Source organism: Octopus sinensis, unplaced genomic scaffold (genome assembly GCF_006345805.1).
Source record: "Octopus sinensis unplaced genomic scaffold, ASM634580v1 Contig18757, whole genome shotgun sequence".
Classification (NCBI taxonomy): domain Eukaryota; kingdom Metazoa; phylum Mollusca; class Cephalopoda; order Octopoda; family Octopodidae; genus Octopus; species Octopus sinensis.
In genome coordinates this window covers 213,250-234,243 of record NW_021835999.1, presented here as the reverse complement: position 1 = coordinate 234,243, position 20,994 = coordinate 213,250, and the positions used below count along the sequence as shown (strand labels likewise).

General features: G+C 39.0%; 2 protein-coding genes and 1 pseudogene across 2 annotated transcripts; 1 reads left to right on the top strand and 2 right to left on the bottom strand.

The window, feature by feature from the left end:
* Positions 1 to 2,112: 2,112 nt before the first annotated feature.
* LOC115231731 lies at positions 2,113 to 3,163 on the bottom strand (annotated as a pseudogene).
* Positions 3,164 to 3,403: 240 nt separating this feature from the next.
* Positions 3,404 to 4,737, top strand: LOC115231730 (tRNA modification GTPase GTPBP3, mitochondrial-like). Its single transcript, XM_029801687.2, has 2 exons — positions 3,404 to 3,677; positions 4,311 to 4,737. Exons 1-2 carry the CDS (start codon positions 3,404 to 3,406, stop codon positions 4,481 to 4,483), a joined length of 447 nt encoding a protein of 148 aa, XP_029657547.2. The 3' UTR covers positions 4,484 to 4,737.
* Positions 4,738 to 12,029: 7,292 nt separating this feature from the next.
* On the bottom strand, positions 12,030 to 13,175 carry LOC115231729 (TNFAIP3-interacting protein 3-like). Its single transcript, XM_029801686.1, has 2 exons — positions 12,837 to 13,175; positions 12,030 to 12,377 (listed from the first exon to the last, which is right to left on the bottom strand). Exons 1-2 carry the CDS (start codon positions 13,173 to 13,175, stop codon positions 12,030 to 12,032), a joined length of 687 nt encoding a protein of 228 aa, XP_029657546.1.
* Positions 13,176 to 20,994: the final 7,819 nt, after the last annotated feature.

Sequence of the window (20,994 nt, the reverse complement as noted above, 5' to 3'; positions counted from 1 at the left end):
AAGATTCATTTTTATTCTCAATCGACAAAGTGGAATCACATGATTTAACCACGTGTCTTTCCAAGGTCAATAATTTGTCGGCACCCTTTGATCTTGTTGGGAAAATTTCCCGCAAATTTACAATTGAGGCGAAGGCTGACTCGATTGCCAATACACGGAAACGGATAGAACAGGTTCAGGACGAAGTCAAACAAACATGGTTTACCACCAAAAAATTAATTAAAAGTGTAAAAGAAATAAAAAGGCCCGCCAATTCAAAGAGCGCGAAAAATATATCATTTAATGGCGCCACTTCAAAACATAAACCAACTCCCGCCAAAAGACCAATCGGATTGGTTAAAAAGCCATCAGCCAGTCCCAAACTAATCTTTGAGTCCCTTCCGCAGCCCAAAAGTGAAGTTTCCGTGAATTTGAAGTAATCCCCCTGCCTGACTGATAGGACGGCGGTCTCCGAGTGTCTGTCCTCCTTTGCCCTCACCAGAAAAAGCCTGGAACGGAATTTGGCCAGTATGCCTAGTGGGGTCTCACTGATAGTGAAAATCAAATTCGACCCTCGGCAAAATCACCAGGCCTTGGGAAAAGTATTGGCCGAGATTGCCATCGAAATAAACTCCAACAAGGGGACTGTATATAAACTCAAATCAAAGCTCAAAAGTCAGAATTCTGTCGAGTCCAAGCCAGCAGTCCCCAAGAAGGCTCAGTCCGTGTCAGTTGAGGACATTTTCCGTGATTATCGGTGAGATTTGGTGAGCACAACCCCAGAAAAATGACCAAACTTGAAGACAGCAAACAGTTTTCTCGGGCAGTCACGTTTTTTGAGCAGAATTACGAAAAATATGTAAATTTATACACAAAAATAAACAAATGTAAACAAAAATATGTTGAATTGACTCAGGAATATTTTGCCCTGGACAGTTCATCCCCCGAGGCAGAGGTATGCTTGTTTACTCACCCCAGAAACTGTACTTGGAGACGAGTGAGAGTTTTGAGCGGGAAATTAACGAGAGTTTCTACGCACAGTCCTCTGAGCTTGACAGGCTGCATGAGAATTTGACTCATTTAAAGAGCTTGTTGGTGGCATATGATGAGGCATGTCCCACTGAGTGATTTACTATTTAAAATTTTTTTATTATTAATTTTTAAGATTTAATGGATATTTTTTAATTGGTTGTACTATTTTAGTAATAAATTTTATTTGGTTGTGCCGTTTGTCGAAAGCCACAATTGTCCGTTTTATAGATAGTTAGTGAATAAAATAAAAAATTAGTTTTTTTTTTTATAAAATTAAGCAGTCACTTGTTAATAATTGGGAGTTAGAACTGACTCTTCAGCCCCACCAGAGTACTCTGTGCTTTTATAGAGACCAATTCATCGAGGGGATCTCTAGCCAAATAGTGTGTATACTTCCCGAACTGAATGGTTTGGGAAATTGCCAGAAAACTGATTGTCTGCAATATACATTTGTGGAATAACCATGTAGATTATAAAAATAAAGTAGATAAGCATAACGATGATGATTCCTGCCTGAAAAGCTCCATTTCCGAGAGTATATTGTTGAATAATTTCCACCATCAAGTGCACGTTTATTCCAACAATCACCAAGGATAGAAAAACATAAAATATTTTAGAAATTCTAAAAATAACCTCAAATCAAACCTGCTGTTCACAAATTGAGTCCCCATTATTTTAGTGGAACTCGTCAAGGCAATGGCGGGAAGCAATGCGAAGGGGAGTTGAATACTCATAAGCACGTTGAGGAAGTCGTTCAACACCGTGAGTCTGTCCAACCCCTGAAACACGGAAATAACAATCGTGGGGCCAATAGCAATCATTCTAGTGACCAAAAGTCTTTTCCAAGGCTTCCATTTGATGTTTAGGAATCCCTTAGTAATGTAAACAGGGAATAACCTGCATGACAAACTGTCCCGTGTATGTGCCAGTCATCGTCGAGGTCTGTCCAGCAGCCAGGATCCCCACTGCCCAAATGTAGGTCGTCACCACTCCATAGTTACAGGCCAGAAAGATCGACTGGCACTGAAATTAGACACACAAACCCCTGTGTATATGTTCAGGTCGCCTGTGCTGTTTCGAAACACTTCTCCGTCGGAAATGTTATTTTTTAGACATTTCTGATACTTGAAAATCAGTGGAAAAAACAACCAATTGATAAGAGTTGTGCTTCCCTGAATAAAAGGCAGAAGCAAATGTGGCGACCACAAACAAATTGATCACAAACGAAACAAGTAGAAGAACAGTGCTTTCAATAAAAAACAATAAATTGGCTTCTTTTATTTTACAAGTTCTGGTTCTGTCGATTTTGCGTGTCTGAAATAATGACAAGTCAGACCTGAGTGAGTGCAGAATGGAGATAAATGTTATGCGGCATAATGACTGCCCCAATAGTCCCCACTGCCTGCACGAGTGCCTCATGACTGCAGTTGGCACATGTCGGTGTAAACATTCCTTTGAGAATATCAGCATGACTCGGCGTGGAAACAACATACTGAAATAAATCAAGAAACTACCAAATATCCAAACATGATGGCCATAAGAAGGACTCCCAAAGCAAAGAGCAACTCCAGTTTCCTAAACCCATACCGGTCGATGAGTAGAAATATGCACGTGTCCATCACTGTGATGAGTACTCCACCGTAGAGAGGAATTCTGAGTGAGGACAAACAGTACTTTTGATGGGAGAGAATGTAGAGGGAAATAGACGTCCCGATTACTTCCTGCATGTCAGAACCCACGATGGCGATTTCGACCATAATCCACGTGAGAATGTTGGGGATCCTCGGGAGGTACAATCGACAGTTCTGTGCCAGGTTTTTGCCTGTGACGACCCCGACTCGAAGAGCCAATCTCTGAAGCAGCGCCCCGAGGAGAGTGGAGACAAACAACAGCCACAACAACTGGAATAATTCGATTAGTCACTTTGTAGCCGGCCACTGATCCTGTCCGCAGGTCGGACTCGATGTTTCCGGGGTCGAGGTAGGCAATGGTCACCATAAACCCGGGTCCCAGAAAGGCCAGGAACTTCCGTGCCGTGATTCCCTATGCTATTTTTTGAAGGAATGACCTCTTCTGGTGGCACGGAAATTCGTTTTATGCCATCACATTTATCTTCTGTGGAATTCTGGTTTTGATAAGCCAAATTTTCCATTAAATGATTATCGTTTTATTTAAAAAATTCGTTAAATTTGTAGGCATCAAAATTTAATTAATTATACAGAAATTTGAAACAATTTACAAATAATTAAAAAAGAATATTTTATTGGTGGTTGCTCAGGTGGAAGCTCAGGATAATTAAAAATATTTTTAACTCTCCGATTATTTTTTAGTAGAAATTAAGCTTTAGTTAATTATTAAAAAATTTAATTTAGTATAAAACCCCTGAAAAAGGATGCTTATTTCGTGTTTGTTGAAAATTGGCAGATCCATTGCCCTATCACCCCCAGTGGCCTACCTTCACAGCACAATCTATGCCCTGGCAAGTGGAGAAGGCAAATGTGCTGTCTCCGTGATAAGAATAAGCGGACCTCAATGCCTCACAGTCCTCCAATCCATTGCTGGCTTTTCTAAAAATCCCCCAAAACACCGACAAGTTTACATTCGCCACATAAAACACCCAAAAACCAACCAAATAATCGACAAAGGACTTGTCCTGTACTTCAAAGGTGGCCCACTATCCCTCAAACTCAGCTCCACACAGCTATACAGGAGAGGACTACGCAGAGTTCCACATCCACGGAGGACTGGCTGTTCGGAAATCCCTTTTTGAGGCCCTCGATGTGATTCCCCTCTGCCATAAAGCCCAGCCTGGAGAATTCGCCCGTCGGTAATCCCACATAGTCACCCTAAGAGCCTATCTTAACCAAAAAATGACCTCTTTTGAATTAGAGTCGGTCCTCGAACTGATTAACTCAGAGACTGACCAGCAGGGACGGTTGGCTGCTGATAAAATGACAAATCCGGTCTCCAAAACATACCGGGAGTGGTACTTGGATATCATAAAAGTGGAGGATGTGATAACCTTCCTCAGATCCTTTCCCAAGTGGAGGCTTGTATTGACTTTTCCGACACGGAGGATATTCCGTGGGAGACATTATCACGGGGTTATTGTTATTGGGGACTTTTAGCCACGGAGGGGGCGTCGAGTCTTCTTGGGAGGATTTTAGCCCACATTCGAGAGCAGTCGTTGGGTAAGGCCATTACTCACAGTCGTCCGCGGATTTCGATTATTGGAAGGCCAAACGCAGGGAAAAGCACACTTTTGAATTATTTATGTAAGGGGGGAGTGTTATCGTGAGGTGGGCATCCAAAGTCAATTGTTTCTGCTCTTTGTGGTACGACCAGAGATTGTGTTGAAGTGGCCTTTGATCTTGCCGGTTTTTCGGTCACTTTGACAGACACGGCGGGGATTTTTGAAAGTGGGTCATCGGAAATAGACGGGGAGGCAGTTCGGAGATCATTGGAGATGTGATTGTGTGGTTAATGTTGGAGGTGGAGGGATTCGGACCTCGTGATTGGACTGGTTGATGTGAATGAATATTTGAGTGCCCGAGGATGTATTGAGGATCCTCGGAGACTGTTAGTGTTGGGAAATGTCCCTCAAAGTGAATTCTTTGACATTTCAAAAATCATTTTTGTTGTCACAAAAACAGATTTGGTTGAGGAATTTGATCCTCCTTCCTTCCCCAGTTATCCCATTTCGTGTCACGAAGGAAGGGGAGTCACTGCCCTGCTGACAGGACTGTCGGCCAGATTGATGGCCTTGTATTTCACGTGTTTTATTTTTTCAGGTGTGAGGACAAAGTGATTGGTCGAGACACGTGGCATGAGTCGTATGTGAGGAAAGCGCAGGAACATTTGGGTGATTTTTTGAAGGAGACTTCGATTGTTTTGGCAGCAGAAGATTTGAGATTGGCGGCCAATGCAATGGCTGTTTCCAGTGGGCATGCGGTCAATGGAGGTGTCGATGAACAAGTTCTGGATTTTATATTTAAAAATTTTTGTGTGGGAAAATAAATTATTTGTGAAGTATTGTTCTACAATTTTTACCGACGTTTAATTAACATATTCTTGGGAAAATAAACAAGTTATTACAAGTGAGAGTCCAAAAAACAAAGTTAGATGATAGCCAGGTAAGTGGCCGAAAGGATAGGGGAGATAAAGATAATTGGTTTACCGTTCTATCCTGCGATTTTAAGCTCGGTGGCTTTTCTTGTGAGCTTACAGGGTAGATTTGGTCATTATTTATTCAAATAATGGAACAAAAAAAGGATCATTTTGGATTCCGGCGAAAAGCGAATTTCATTTATAAAATATCCTTGTTGGGCTACTGACTTCGAATGTGGAAAACGGGAGGTATTAATCAGTAGACTAGCAATAAAAATGAACCTTTTCAACAACTCTTATAGCTTAGCAAAGTTTCTTCGTTTTAGTTTGATATTAGTTTACAAAGACTACATAAACGGGACTTCACACTAAGAAGGAACATAGTCGAGAGCAGAGAAAAAAATGTGACATTTTCAGAATCAGCAAAACCCGGCTGAGAAAAAGGCCCTTTTGATCAGCTTGGGATTGGAATTCCACAAAATGATGCAACTGTTGAAATTTCTCTTTTTTTAGAATCCAGTTTATACATTGGATTTTATATTTATTAAATAAATGAATTGCTCAATCTGAACTTGGATTAGTTCGTCCAGAAATAGGGAAAAATAATATTTACGTCCTTTATTACATCACTTTATCCAAATCGGACTTACGATTGATTATTAGCAATATTAAAGCTTTCGAGAATAAAAAACAGCTAATTGGGTAAAATCAGGTTTTCATGCATTTTTTATAATTTCATGTTAGATATAAACAGCATAGTACGTCAATAAATAATATCCATTCGGAGGTAATATTTTGGTTTACAAGGACAGTCACATTATAGTGGATGATACATTTCCTACACGAACATGGATGACTTTTTATGTCGCGTCCCATGTTGGCTACATGTCACTTGTCAACAGATCATTTTTACAAGTTCAGATGTCATGATTAATGTGGTTTTTATCATGCGTTACTCGCGTGGGACATTTTTAATATTTTTAGCGTTATTTCTGAATTTTAAACATGTCCTCTCTAAAATGTTTTAATAATAGGTTTTGTGAAAAATATCGCAGATCAAACTATAGTGAGTATCTTAAATGGCGAGCCTGTACAGACATTTTCAAAGCAGATAAAATATAAATTAACTAAAAAATCTACCAAAATTATTGTTATTGTTTACAGCTTATACTTCAGAATGGATAATGAGAGTGAAATGAAAACTATTGCAGATTCTATTCATTGAAATAATTTGTAAACTACAACATGAATTTTTACACTCTTATTTTACAATAAAACGAAAAATTATAGAAAGAGTTGTCAAAGAATACTCAATTTGCAAGTTTTCTATTTTACGTAAAGTATAAAATAAAACTAATCGCAGGTTTCCGATTCTAAATTCCATGTGATTGCCAAAAGACCAAATGAACGATCCTAAACAGGCTTTATAGGCGTTAAAAAATTTAAGGACTCAAATGATTGTAAAAAATGGATATTTACCGTCATCAATGTTTACAGTAAGTATGCCATCTGTAAAGGAGTTAAAAATAAATCTGCAATATGTATTTGTAAATCTTATATTACAATTTAGATATTTGTGAAGCATTTAAAGATGTTTTGAACTCGACTTTTTAGAGATTCTACAAACAGATAATGGAAGGGAATTTAAGAATATTTATCTCATTCTTTCTGCCTTAAAAACAAAATCCCTCAATCACAAGTAATGATACAATATTTATCTTTTTTACGGTACTGTGGAAAGGTTTAATAAATCTTTGACACGAAATCTTTCAAAGCTTATGAGTGAAGAATCAACTAAAAACTGGATCCAATTTATTAAACGAAGCACTTTCATACATAACACAATTATTCATTCTTTAATAAACGAACATCATTTAAAAAACTGAGAAGAGTTTCTGGCCTAAATACAGTCATTCATGAGTATAAAAGTTTTTCAACTTCACCGTAGCTAAACAGATTTAAATTCCCATATGGCGAACTAGCCGAAATTATTCAAATTTTGTCATACAATTGACTAGTGGTTTATTTTATATTATACGTATCAGATTAAGACACATTCTGAGAAATCTAAAATAATTAACATGAATCAATTAAAAAAACATAAACGCTTAATTTTAATAACTTTTTTATTGTTGAAACAGTTATCGATTATAAACAAATGCAATTAATTTTGACAGTCACTGTGACAGGCATTATGATAGATTGAGAGGTGATATGTTGCCACCATGGGAGGACCAGTGCGTTCCCAACAAATGTTATTTAGCAAAAAATCAAACTGTAAACAATCTTCTCTGACAGATTTATTTAAATAAAAGAATCTTACCTAAGTTCTTTTTATAAGATGATTTTCATCAATCTCAAAACCTCGATAAACCGGACCTCTTTGTAAATCGGACGATTTTTATAATTCTGTCGGGGTCCGGTTTAGACAAGTATGACTGTATTCGAATCCAAGTTAACACAAAAAGACCTAAGCCATAAATATGGTATTGGAACCAGCATTGTATTGGATATCCCGAAAAACTAATAAATGAGGACATATACGATTACATTGGGAACAGTAAGAGAAAAATTTTTGAAAATAATTGCAAATTTGACGGTCTAAATAACTTAAGTTAAAAATGGGTTCAAAAAGCTAGACCCCTTCAATATGTGATATCTGGGTCCCTGAAACATGGAAGAGGACAATTGTTCGCATGATCCAAAAGAACATATTAAAAGCATTTGATAGCGTCTGACATGCTGGGTTATTACAAACTTTACACGATTTCAATATTGGAAAGACGGTCCTAGTTTGGATTTAGTTTCCTATCGGGAAGAGAATCGCACATACGGGTCGGAAACCAATTTTGAAGAAAATTTCGTTTATGAGAGGAGTTTCACTGTCATCAGTTCACTTCTATATAATTGTGTGATGTGCGATATTCCTAAAGTGGATCATCCTGACATGGAGATTTATGCAGATGATATTTTACTTATGAATCTTTCCAAGTGCAAATCAATATCATGGAAAAGAACTTTTGGTCATATTAAAAAGATTGCAAGACGGTGTAAAGATAAAAGCTTGTCTTTATCTTTTTAAAAAGTACTGTTGCCTGGATTGGTAAGAACAGAAGGAAACCTGATCTTTGTATTGACACTGGAGTAATAAAATCCAAGAAAAATCTGAAATATCTCTGAATAGTTATGGATGCATCTGGATATTCTAAGAATCATATAATCAGGAGAAAAAAATTTGTATGTTTTGATTCCTAAGATCTGTTGACTATTTGCTCAAATACAAAAAAGTGTCATAACAGTCAAGATATATTAAAACATGTTAGAAAACGATTAAACAAGTGCTGTTTCTATTGAAGGCCTCAAGATGACCAACGAGTACTACTTGGTTGTAGATGTCAAAAATAAACCAAATTTACAGCCACAAATAGGCAGTACTCAAGGAACAAAAACACAAATTTCAATTCTGTTCCCCATTTTGTCGTTATTCCTGAGAGGATGATGCTGTGCCAGAAACAGACAAGCACGAAAAAGAGCAACAAGAAGGAAATATATCTGTTCTGACAATAAGTATTCAAGCCAAAATGAGATCAGCAGCTAGCAGAAATAACAGCGCCTTATACGTTGCTCCCATAGGATCAAATTTTTCGCTGAGTGAAAGAAGACCAGTTGAGCAGTTGAGTGTTCGTCAGTACAGCAAATGTTACAAAAGAGGGAGATAGAAATGTTCATTTTGTGTGCATAGTGGTTTAGTGAGTGGTGATGGTCAGAACGGAAACGAGCAAGGTTTATCTGAGCGGAACGGTCAAGAAGCATTTTTGAAGGATGAACATCCGGTGGAGCTTATTGAGGACAGAGTCAGGCGTCAGCTTGAGAATTGCTGACGTTGAGACTAGACCTTGAATTCTTTTCATTGGATGTGAACATCTGTACAGACTATCAATTTTAGAAGGGTCCGGGAATATAGATTCGCCGACATTGAACGACCATTTCTGTTTAGCACATTTACAGCAGAACAAGGATGATAGGGATTTTGCGATGCAAATAGGAATTATAGTCCTCTTATATTTATATGTTCTTCAATCGGCAAAAAGTTTGTTTCACAGTGAAGGTGATCAATTGGGGTTAATTTCAGACATCCAGATATAGTGAGCATGACCTTGTTTTGTACTGATTGAAGTGTCAGTATCAAGCTTGTAGATGGCAGGGCGCTCAGCTCAGCATAACTTAATACGGGTCGTATGTATTGTTTGTAAACTCGTTTGAAGAGTGGCTTCGGGGTATCAGTCATGTGACCACTTATTGCTTTCAGGATGTTTGTAAGCCTGTTTGCCTTGTTGAAGATGTTTGTTGAATGAAATAGTTGGATCGAAGGTAAATTCGAGGATAGTGGGGTTGTTGCATAACGGAGTGGGGTTGTTGAAAGTCAGAACCAAAGAGAGATAACTTCGGGTTTAGGTTTGATCCTCTTCTATCGGAAGATAATAAGGTGACCGATGATTTTGAGGGCGAAGCCTCGAACCTGTTTTTAATGAGCCAAAGAATCTGCTATGTAGTTTGCGTGTTTAGAAACAATAACAATGTCATCTGCCTAAGACAATGTAAGTTATTTGGGCCATTAGTCGGAAAGTCATGCAAATACAAAAATGTCCCAATTAATGATCACATATTAAGCCACAAAGCTACTAACTTTGCTAAAATTATGAAAATGGATGACTATTCCCACTTCAGGATGGCTTCAGCGTTGGAAAGAAAGAAGAAACATATCATTTAAACGCATTTATGGGGCGAAAAAAGATTCCGATGTAAATGCTGCGGAATTCTGGTGCCAATGGACATTAAAAGATCTTTTAAAAGAGATTATACACTGGAAAACATTTATAATTGTGATGAAACAGAACTCATATTCCGAGGTTTACCAGACGGGACACTCTCATTTAACAATAAAATACCGATTAGAAGTAAAGAAATAAAGGATAGAGTCACAGTAATTGTATCCTCCAACATGACGAGTTTGGACAAACACCCATTTATGGTCATTGGGAAAAGAAAGAATTCTAGATGCTTCAAAGGTATCAAAACATTTCCAGTTAACTACGTTGCCAATAAAGTATCACGTCAATTTCAGTAGAATTATAGAATCCATGGATGACATCACGAATCGTTAAAAACTGGTTATCATGTGTTAACAAGAAAATGAAAGTACAAAAAAGAAATATTGCCATGGTCCTTGACAATTGTGCTGCGCAGCCAAAAGATGCTGGAGAAAATTTATCAAATGTCGGATTGTATTTTATCCCACCAAACACATCCGCATGCATTCAGCCATGTGATATGGGGATAATAAAAAGTCTAAAGCACAACTACTGATTGGAATTTTTACAGAGTGACTGCCATAATTGATTCAGACGATGCCTGTATCAAATCCGTTGTGAATTCTATCACTCTTTGGATGCACTACATATGCTCAAAATGGCTTGGAGAGAAGTCAAAATAACAACAATTTACAACTGTTTCCGTAAGGCTGGATTCCATCAGGAAGTCGGCAAAGATATATTCCATGAAGAAGTCGGGGAAGAATTTAGTAATATTGAAAATGAAATAGCGATGGATGTTGTTAATGAGGACGACGAATGTATCGGAATCATGTCCGATGATGAAATATGTTTAATCTCCAGAAATATTTTTTGTGAAGACGATGGGAATGATAAAGATTTCATATACATGAAAATAACCAGTTCGGAAGCTATGGGTGTATGCAGATTGATACGCTAGTTTCTTACTAACAGCTATTTAACAAGTGAAAATTATTTTCTTTTCTTGCTTATTAAAAAAAATATTGATTTTTTTCAATATTGGATAATTGCATAAGATCATAAGATTATCTACAAATATCTTTTGAGATGATAGATTGAAATGTTGTCAGGGCCAGTTGCGGGAGAGTTTTTTGAATTTTTAATGCATTGCGAGACTTCATTCGCAGTCAAAGTCGATATCTTATAGAAGACTTTTCTTCAAAGATCGGGTGGACACGAGCAGCTTCCTTTTAATTTGAGAAATGTATTTGTTATAATACTGCTGTATTTTTTGTCAAGGAGTGTATATTTTCTATTTCTTTATACACGCATATGAAAACACAATGCAATGACTAGAAATAATTAGTCATACAAACCTTATCCAGATTAGCGAATATATATTTATACGCCCAGTCGCATTTCAAAATCGACAAAACCCGACGTCTCGTCACAATTATCACCCTCCAAAACTATTACTTCTTTTATATTCACAAAACGTTTAAATTCCGATTATCCCTCAAAACTGCCACCATCAATTCATGGTCTTATTTTAATTCTACTGACCTCCTCCTCCAAACCCCGCCTATGTTTTCCTAGACAGTTTGGGGACAATGGGAAACTACAAGCAAGGTTTCTAAATTTTCAAGTATCAAAAAAATTTAAATTTTTTCCAATGAATTTTTTCTCCGCCCCTCCAAAGTTCAGAAATGCATATGCAAGATCTCGGAAATAGATAATTTGTTTATATTCTTTATTAAAATCATAAAAAATATTTAATGGAAATCTCTCTAATGCTGATTGCACAATTTCATCATCTTTATATTCAAGCAGGATGGTTTTTTACATTTTTTAATGCAGTTGTCAGAATACATGATCTTTCCTAACGTCCATTTTTTGATATATGGACAATCAGTGCAATCTTAATTTAAATTGGTATTTCCACTACTGAGGTGTAACCACACCAATATTTGTTATATTGTATTCCAACCAAACTTATCAAAATATGAATAGAGTGCTCTTTCAATCTTTTTACTTTTAATCAAATCACCTACATAGGTGCATACAAATGTGTTATTTGTGCAAAAAGTCCCACCTTACAATAAACGAGTCAAACTCTCCTCACATTGGGGCCTGAGATACCCCATCTACAATTACCACAACTAAAACAACTTCCGACTCCCTATCTTTAAACTCCCTTCGAAGTTGGTCAATCTGTTTTCTAGACTCAATAAGTTTCAACTGCAAGCTCAGTCTCTCCGAACACAATTTGTGAACTCGTGACCGCATCCCATCAAGTTCAGGGGCAAATGAATCATCCGTGACAACTGGGGATCTCCTACCAATACAACAAACTGTGAACATTTCATCCTTCTTCTTTAAATATTTATACAGAAGATCAGCCCGATCAAGCTTCACCTGCAGCACAGAATTCTCACCTCGTAGCCTCCCGATTTGTGACCTCAATTCCTTAATTCAAGACACAAAGAAAACCCCATTATTCGACTGCACTGACAATAATGTGCTGTTTAATCGAGAATATTTTTCCTTCCACTTTGAAAAGACTGATTTGTAGAACAATGACAAATTATAGCAGTCATCCCCCGCCTGAATCGACACACAGTCCATCTCACTCCCCCTGTCCGACTCCACCACAGGCAAAACAGTCCTCCTCACCCCTGCTACTCGAAAATGCCCCAATCTGCACAACACGAGTTGTAATTTCTACACTCCCTCAGTCAACACAACCATTTCCAGCCCATTCACAGCCAATTGGACACTCCTCAACAAATCAGCACAAGTGGACACCAAATGGAATATATTAGTGTGGGGGAGCAGTCTTATTCTGACTTGTCTCTCACAACTCTCATGACACCTCGACACCCCCTGACTACACCCCTTCAGCTGACTAATCTGGGGACTCCTCACATGGGCTGACTCCAATGGCCTGTGGCGCAGACGGGCATTCTCAGAATTGGCTACTCTTAACATATCTCTGAGAGTGTCTATCTCTCTACTCATTATCCCCTGTTTGTCTCGATTGTAGTCGTCCCATTCCCTCAGTGAGACAGTCTCCTCCTTTAGAGAGTCACGACTGTCCTTCATTTCTTTAAATGCTCGCTCTTTCTCTTCCAATGTCCTCCTTAGACTGTCATTCTCCAATATCAAATTGTCAATCTTGGATAAATGGGCTTCTTCCCGACTTTCAAGTTCCTTATTCCTTATTCTTAGACCTTCCACTGTGTTCTTGAGCTCATTTCGCTCCATTTCGAGTTCGTCCAACCAGTCATCGTCCACGTGTGGTGTAGGAGATTTGAAAAAGTCTCTTCCCAGTTGAACTGACTCCCCAAATGCACAATAAACAGTCTCCGGGCTACTTTTTTGCACATTTTTTGATTTCTCGGCCAAATCAAGGTACTTGCTGGTTAAATCCTCATTTTTTCTATCAAGTTCCTCAATGATCTCTGAATCCTTGATTTATTGGAGTCTCACCTTTTAATTTCGACATTTCTCGGTGTTGTGATCTCTTAGTTGTGACTATGGCCTCAAAAATAGAACAAAATTGACAAAATTTTCCCTCCAGTTTGATAAATCTCTCAAATATGCCATAAAGTGTCTAATTTTGTGACAAATATGATTACATAACAACTAGTTGAACTGATTCGCAAAAGGGAGAGTAAAATGTGGAAATATTTTTGTTGTTTTAAGGTCAAAGTGGCGACTTGTTGAATAGTTTGATTATTTTGTTTCTGACGAGGAGAAAAACATTCGAATTGTTGTCTGAGATACGAAAATTCTGACAAAAATTGTTCAAAAATAAACGAATGTGGAGACCCACTAAAACAATCGGGAATTGGCGGACAAAAATTACTAAATTAATTTATTAAAATATATAATTAATTATTTATAATTAATTTATAAATAAATAATAATATTACTTTGTATGAAAATATTGATTAAAAGTCTGCTTTTGTATTACAAAGGGTTCATACTATGGACGATTAGACCCGGGGATTACTTGGCTGTCCCATTCGCCCTCACAGTCGTGTGGACAGGCAGGTGGAGACCCCAGTTCACACCTCATTAGGGATAGATATTTGGTACATTCCTTGAGCGTCTCGTGGACATGGGAGATATATTTCTCTCGTTGTTTGACCTGTTGACAAACTTGTGATATTTCTAGTCCAAGTTTGCACATTTTTTCTCCAAAGTTTGGTGATTGGTTCTTTAAATAATTTAGCCAATAAATACGTATGTTATTGAGTCTTTGATCGGTTCTATTAGGTTGGACAGTGCTGTTAGGGCCTCTACAATTTTAGAATTATCGGGGGGAATGTCCATTGGTTGATCCCACTTGAACAACTTATTTTATATATTTTATTTTTATTATAAAAATTATTTTAGATTTATTTTAATTTTTGAGAAAATTAAAGTGCTAAAAAATTGTTATTTTTGGTTCTATTTTATTACCGAAAAAAATTTCACGCACTTTTAAACAAATTGTCATATTAATTTTCATAAATAAAAAATAAATTAATAATATATTATACTAATTAAATAATATACACAATAAAATTATTTAAATAAAAGGTGACGTGTTGCAACTCCTATGGGTATTTAGCCTGTGTAATTTTCAGCCAAAAATAATGTCAGTTTTACAATATTTATAAGCACATTGATATCAATAATCTTTCTATCAATCATCAACATTTTGCCCACAAAAATGAATCCCTCCCTGTTCCGTTCAATGCTGGGAGGACTGTGTTCTTCCTTATTGTACCTCTTCATGCTCATAGTAACCCTCATGTCACATCCCCAGACCCTGACCAATTGGAAAGGCCTGGTGACCGGAAGATCTGTATATGTCTACAACAAGGATGGTTGACTTAGTTGGCTATGTTTAGTGTGTGTTTCTCTCCTTTTGTGTTTCTTCATGGTTTACTCTGTCGACAGGACCTTCACTGTCCCCTTGTATTGGATTTTGTTATGTTTTAGTCTCTTCATGTCACTCTTCCATACGTATGCCTTACAAGTCGAATCCAGTCACATTCCAGAGACCCACAAGGCCCGTAGAACTTCAAAATTTAAATAATTTGTTATATTCTTTAAATAAACTATTTCTTTTTAAATATATTTAATCAATAATTCGTATTTATTTTAGACTTTAAAACTAGAGATTAAATTGACCTTATTTTTTATTTGTCAGGGAGAAGTACGCTGACGCGCTAAAGTTTGCTGACGCGCTCAAGTCTATCTATCTCTATCTATCTATTCTTCGCCAGATGGGCCCTTAGGCCAGATGGGCTTAGAGGGCAGCCTAGGAATGTAGCTTCTGACATGTTAATAGTCTGAATACTTGGGATGAGATCGGTTATGGACATTTTTGAGTCGAGAAAATTTGCCAGCGGGTAGTTGACATTCATGAGCTTACATTTTTCTTCATTCAGTTCTAGCCCAAGGTGTTTGAGGGCAGGTGTGAAAGATCGTTGGATATGTCCTCGATAGATCCACAAACCGAGGCATCATCCAAGTAGGCAAGCCTCAAGGATACAGTCTCTCATCACACTGTTTAATGCGTTGCGAAGATCGAGTTTCACAGCTTTGTAGGAGGACTTGAGTGTTCCGTTCAAAAGAAAAGACTTCTCGCAACCGTTGGCAACTCCCACCCCGAGTTGATGGGGAGCAAACTTAGGCGGGGACATACGATCCTGGAGGCCAATTTAGCGGTCAGGCGGCGGAAGTAGTTTCCAACTGGTATGGGACGGATTCTGCCATTCTTCCGGAATGCAAGTAGATGTGCTGAGAAGAGCATGTTCCTCGCATAGTAGGGGATATCCCCATTCAGTATCTTACCGATTAGAGCGGCTATAGCGGATATCAGAAAGTTGCCTGCCTCGCCAGTTGAGGGAGAGGTGAGGTCCTTGATGTGGCCCGAGAGAAGGCCATCAAGTCTGCCGTAGCTGCTTTAGCCGAAAGATTGAATTGAGAACTTGATTTCATCTTCTGATAGGTTGAGCGTGCAAGACACAGATGGGCAAGTAAGAGGCCGCAGATCAGGAGGAGGATTCGGATGTTTGGATCTCAGGTGGGCAAGGACAGTAGAGGTTGGTTTTAACACTGTGTCGTTGTTTGAGATTGTGCGATTGGCAGTCCGGACGCCACCCTCGGCTAGTTTGGCACAAACACGATCATTCAGGGTGTCCTCAAAACACTGTGGAGTTTTCTTTTTGTTATTTGGGGAGTGCTTGCGATCGACATCGGCAAGGTTATTATTGAGTGCGAAAAAATTCTGTTGATGTTCTCTTTAATCGGTTCTGCGAGAGGAGGTGGATTTTTCGCAGTGCGGATACGGGTTCCGAGCGCCAGTGGGGCAAAACTGATCAGACGAGAACATGCTTTCCACCTATTTGACGTGAGCGCATCATTGATGAAGGAAGTAAGACATTTGGAAACTTGTATCCTTGCTGACTTTGGAATGCGAAGCGGGATTTTCAAAGAACTTCGGAAGCTGGACAGTTTGATAAGGAATGAGTTGACATCCAATTGATAAGCACTAGTTGGCTCTTTAGAGGGTTAGGGGAATTAGGGGGTAGGGTGCAGTTCGGCAAAACGAGGAGACTAGCGTTCAAGGTGGCCTTTGGCGTAAATCTACGAAAGCAAATACCGAGCTTTAGGAAACTTTTCCTATGATTGATGATCTCGTCAAAGCCGGTTACAAAAGTTTCTAGAAAGGAGAAGGAAATAGCGATAGACGACTTTGTGAGTGAGGCCTCCTACTGGCCCTTAACTTTATGCCTGATATCTCTCTTAGTGAAAATAAACCTGTCTTGACAGAACTGATGACGTTTTGTTTGAGAGTGCGGTTATTGATTGTTATTCATCGTAAAAAGCCGATATTTAACAAATAGAGATGCGATAGAGAAATGACAGTGGAGGACACGATAACTGTGTACAGCAAGAGAGACCCAGTCGGCCTATGGGTTTCCTGTCTAGTGACCTCGTTTAGTTTCCCACTGGGTTTTATGGCCATCGGAGATGTGCTACCAGGCCAGAATCAGCCAATCTCTTCAGGTTGTCGGCTAAACCACCGCCTCCGAAGGTGTTCGAAGAGAGGATTAAGGTAGACTGTGTTCATCAGCCAGCTTAACCGCAATCTTTTTTCACAATTTGAAAACAACCGATTTGACCGAATAAAGTCGTCTATCAATAGAGTGACTCCACAATCTGGAAAAACAAATCACGTTTTGTACACCAATAATAAAGTGGGAGTCCAGTCAAACAGTACTGCTTCGTGTCTGAAATGGGCTGCTGTCCCACTTCCTTTCACTACTGTTGTACGTGGTGGTTTTAACTGAGTTTTAATCAACTATTATTTATTTTTTTAATTAGTAGTGATGATAGGATTTGATCTAGTGGAGTAGTTTTAGGTAAAAGTTTGAATTGGTAATTTAATTTTATTTCTAAATAGAAAAAGGTAATTTAAATTCTAATATTAATGTGGTTAACCTTTGTAATAAATTTCTTGCGTATATTTAAATAACGAATTTCTGCAAGTGACGTATTTTACCACTATTTTAAAAGACTATAATCAATTGTGATATCTTTTGAATAAACAAATATATTATTTCGAAATTTGCTCGCCAAAGGTAAGGTCACACTCGGGTGTATGATGAAAGACGTGGATTTATTTTTTAAAGCTTCGGGTTTGGAAAAGAATTGTGAGAAGTCGGCAACAAATAGTTGTTTATTGAGAAATGATGCCAAACTGCTGGATGGACTGGATAGTTACCGTTATTTGGGTGTGTTGGAAAATAAGTTTAGTCAGGTTGTTAAAGAAGAAGTTTTGAAAAATTTACGGATCGAAAGATTGTCGAAGACGAAACTAAATTCGGTGAATTTGTTTAAGGCAATTAATGAACATGCTTTATCTTTGTACAATTATTATATTGGCCTTCTGGATTTGGAACCGTCAGCTTTTGATGAAATTGACAAATTTGTCAGGAAGCTGTTAATGGATTTAAATACGGAAAAAAACGCCTGTAAGGAGAGGCTATATTTGCCGAGGGATAAACTTGGAAGAGGGCTTGCCTCGATTACCTTCAGGTCGGAAAAATGCTGTTTGACTTTCGTGAAAAATCTGGAGAGGCGAAAGTTAATCTCCCCAAGAAAGGCAGCAATTCTGTGGGCCGAGCAGAAAAGAAAATCCCATATGGCCATGTTTGTCGAGTACAAACATGGCTTCAGTGAAATCCTGGACTCTGCAAATTACGTAAATGGGGACTGGCTGAAATATAATTTCTCTATGAAGATCAGCAAGTCCCTTAAGAGACCCAGAGACTGCACGCCCCAGGAGGAGATTGAGGATCATGGCGGGGAGGATCAAGGTGGAGTCATGGGGAACTCGGAAAACAAAAATTTGAGAGTCGTATAATTATTAATTTAGCTCAATTTTGATTAATTTTAGATTAAATTCTTTTTCAAAATGGTAGTATGCCACATTTTTATTATGATAAAAATAAATAATAAATTATTTCCGAAAATGGATGATGTGGTGCACTTTTATTATTCTAAAAATAACAGCCTCCAAGCTTCCTTGTTCTAAGTCGAGACGAAATATACAACGAATTTGAATCCATTAAAAACTTAAACACAAAATATATTCGGGAATGGTTCTCCTCAGTCAGTAACGAACTAACCCGGAAACTGTTCTCCGCAGTCCATCACCAGGAGGCTCCCCTCCCCCATTCCTGTCGAATCCTCTCCTCCAATCACACTTTCTGGCTCAAACTTCGTTCTGATGTCCAAAAAATCACAAAAGCAAAATTTCTCCAAATTTCCCGACAAATTATCGCCAACTTCAAATTGGCACTGAAGCAATCCTGCGTTGGACGACTCGATGAGGTGTTGAGTCGAACCTTCCAGGCATTTCTGAAGGGGGAGGACTCTGAGTCAGTCAGGGACTTTGAGTATGTTGGGCAGGTGATGAGGGAATTGGACTTTTATGACAGTCCTACGGGTAGTCTGTCAAAGATGACTAAAATAGTGATGGAAGCCAACAAGTTGATGATAGTCGAGGTAGTAAAGTCACGAACAGCCCAAATGTGTCTCAAAAACTACAAAAACGTGGTCGTGGGACCTCTGGTGACAGAATTAGAAAACGTGATCTCCTTGTGGACCAAATTCGTCCAATTGGAGTGCCTGGAAGTGGATATTTCAGGACTAGTGAGGACAAACGTGGCCAAATACCGAGTGGAGGAGTTATTCGAGATTGTAGTGCACTACCCCGACAGCAGAGAAGTGGCCGTGGAGTTGGGGACCTGTGTGGGGAAGGACAAAGACCTGATCGTGTCGATTGCCACCAGACTGAAGGACTCGTTCGAGACCCGTCTCCTCCACCAGGGAGTCCCCACGAGTGACATTTTGAATGGGTACATATCGGGGATTCTGAGTCTGAACGACATTGACCGGACGGGGATTCTGGTGAGGATAGTTTGTGAGCCAATCCGCCAACATTTAAAACGCCGTCACGGAATTCTGCACGCCGTGGTGTGTGCAATCACGGACAATGCCCTTCTGGAGACGGAATACCCCACCGGTCATTTTCCGGGCATTCTCGACGAGGGTCTTTGCGAGGTGGACCTGCGGGACTGGCGACTGTGGGAGCCTCGGCCTGTGTTCGACCAACAAAGTACCCTCTGAGGTCATTCAGTCGAGCGGGACCTGGGAATGAGGTCATCAGATCTGCTGACCCTGCTGAGCAGTATTTACGGCACCAAGGAGTCCTTGTTGAATGAGTACAGGCAGGTGTTGGGGTGGAAGATTGTCAATTCGAGGGCATTTGATATTGAGAGAGAACGTAGGTTGGTCGTGCGAGTATTTCAACAGAGCATTGGAGTTGTTGAGTGCTCGGTTTAATGACCAGAACCTTCATAAGGCGCAGGTGATGATGCATGACATGGCCGAGTCTGTCGATATATTTGGACAGAGTTGTGGAGTATGCTGGCCTGTTGACTGTAGGAGTATATGAGTGGCTGTCATGTGTCTGTGACTGTCATTTCTGACCAGTTTTGGCCAGATTTTGCAGTTGAGAATTTTACATATCCAAATATGTGGAAATGTGAGTTGAGTCGATATGAGGAGGAATATGCCCGTCTGAAGAGTAATCGTTCTGTGAGGTGGATGCCCAATGTGGGGTTGATGGTCTTGGAGGTAGAGCATGAGGGCAGTCTCTACTCCATCACCACCTCCCCGGCTATGGCAGCCATTCTCTGTGCCTTCCAAGATCAGGGTTGTTCACATGTTCATATTTGGGCAGATTCGATTGCATATTCTGAATTAGCCCAGTCACTCATGTTTGAGGATTCCCGTGCTTTTAGCAGCAGAGTGGATTTGTGGATCTCTCATGGAGTGCTTGTGTCATTCTACGTGGGATCTACTAGATTTCTCAGATTGGGAAGATTGTCTTCTTGTTGGTGTTGATTTGTGAGGGTAGTTTCCATGTTGTCTGATTCGAACATTCGGTGTATGGAGGAGTCGGTGGTGGAGGGTGATGGTGTGTCCCCCAATGCGTTGATTGAGACACACTGGGGACAGGCCAGTCGAATGCTCAAGTCAATGTCGACGATAACAGTCCAGAAGGTGTACAGTGCTCTCAGACTGTTTGCCCACAGTGCGGGGACTGCCTTTACTTCTGGACTGACTACTGAGGATATTGTTGAGTTCTTGGCTACGCGGGTGGAGATGGGGGAAATGGTGTGTGTTGACAATAAGATTTATAAATTTGTGTGATTTTTGTTTAGTTTGGGAATACATTAATTAGTCATAATAACCAACCAAACAAGTATTTGTACAGAGATAGGAATAGTCTTCAGAGCTTTGTGTTTCAGTAAATACTCCTTGTGTTTTCTACCCCAATATATCAGTAACTTTTGTAGAACAATTTGACCTAAAAACTGGGGTTGTACTCAAAAACTGATGTTCATTTATATTCTATCTTTAATCAGTAAAAATAATTAAAAATGTACTGACTTTTGTATAACAATGATAATTTTTTGACAAAATTGTTCTTTCTCACTGATTTTTTATT

Excerpts from the sequence above, each read along its gene's own strand:
- LOC115231730 (XM_029801687.2), top strand. The coding sequence starts at position 3,404 with ATGCTTATTTCGTGTTTGTTGAAAATTGGCAGATCCATTGCCCTATCA. Across the intron at positions 3,678-4,310 it reads ACTTGTCCTGTACTTCAAAG|GTGGGCATCCAAAGTCAATT; the intron begins GTGGCCCACTAT and ends TGTTATCGTGAG.
- LOC115231729 (XM_029801686.1), bottom strand. The coding sequence starts at position 13,175 with ATGGAGCGAAATGAGCTCAAGAACACAGTGGAAGGTCTAAGAATAAGG. Across the intron at positions 12,378-12,836 it reads GGCCATTGGAGTCAGCCCAT|GAATTGAGGTCACAAATCGG; the intron begins GTGAGGAGTCCC and ends TCTTGAATTAAG.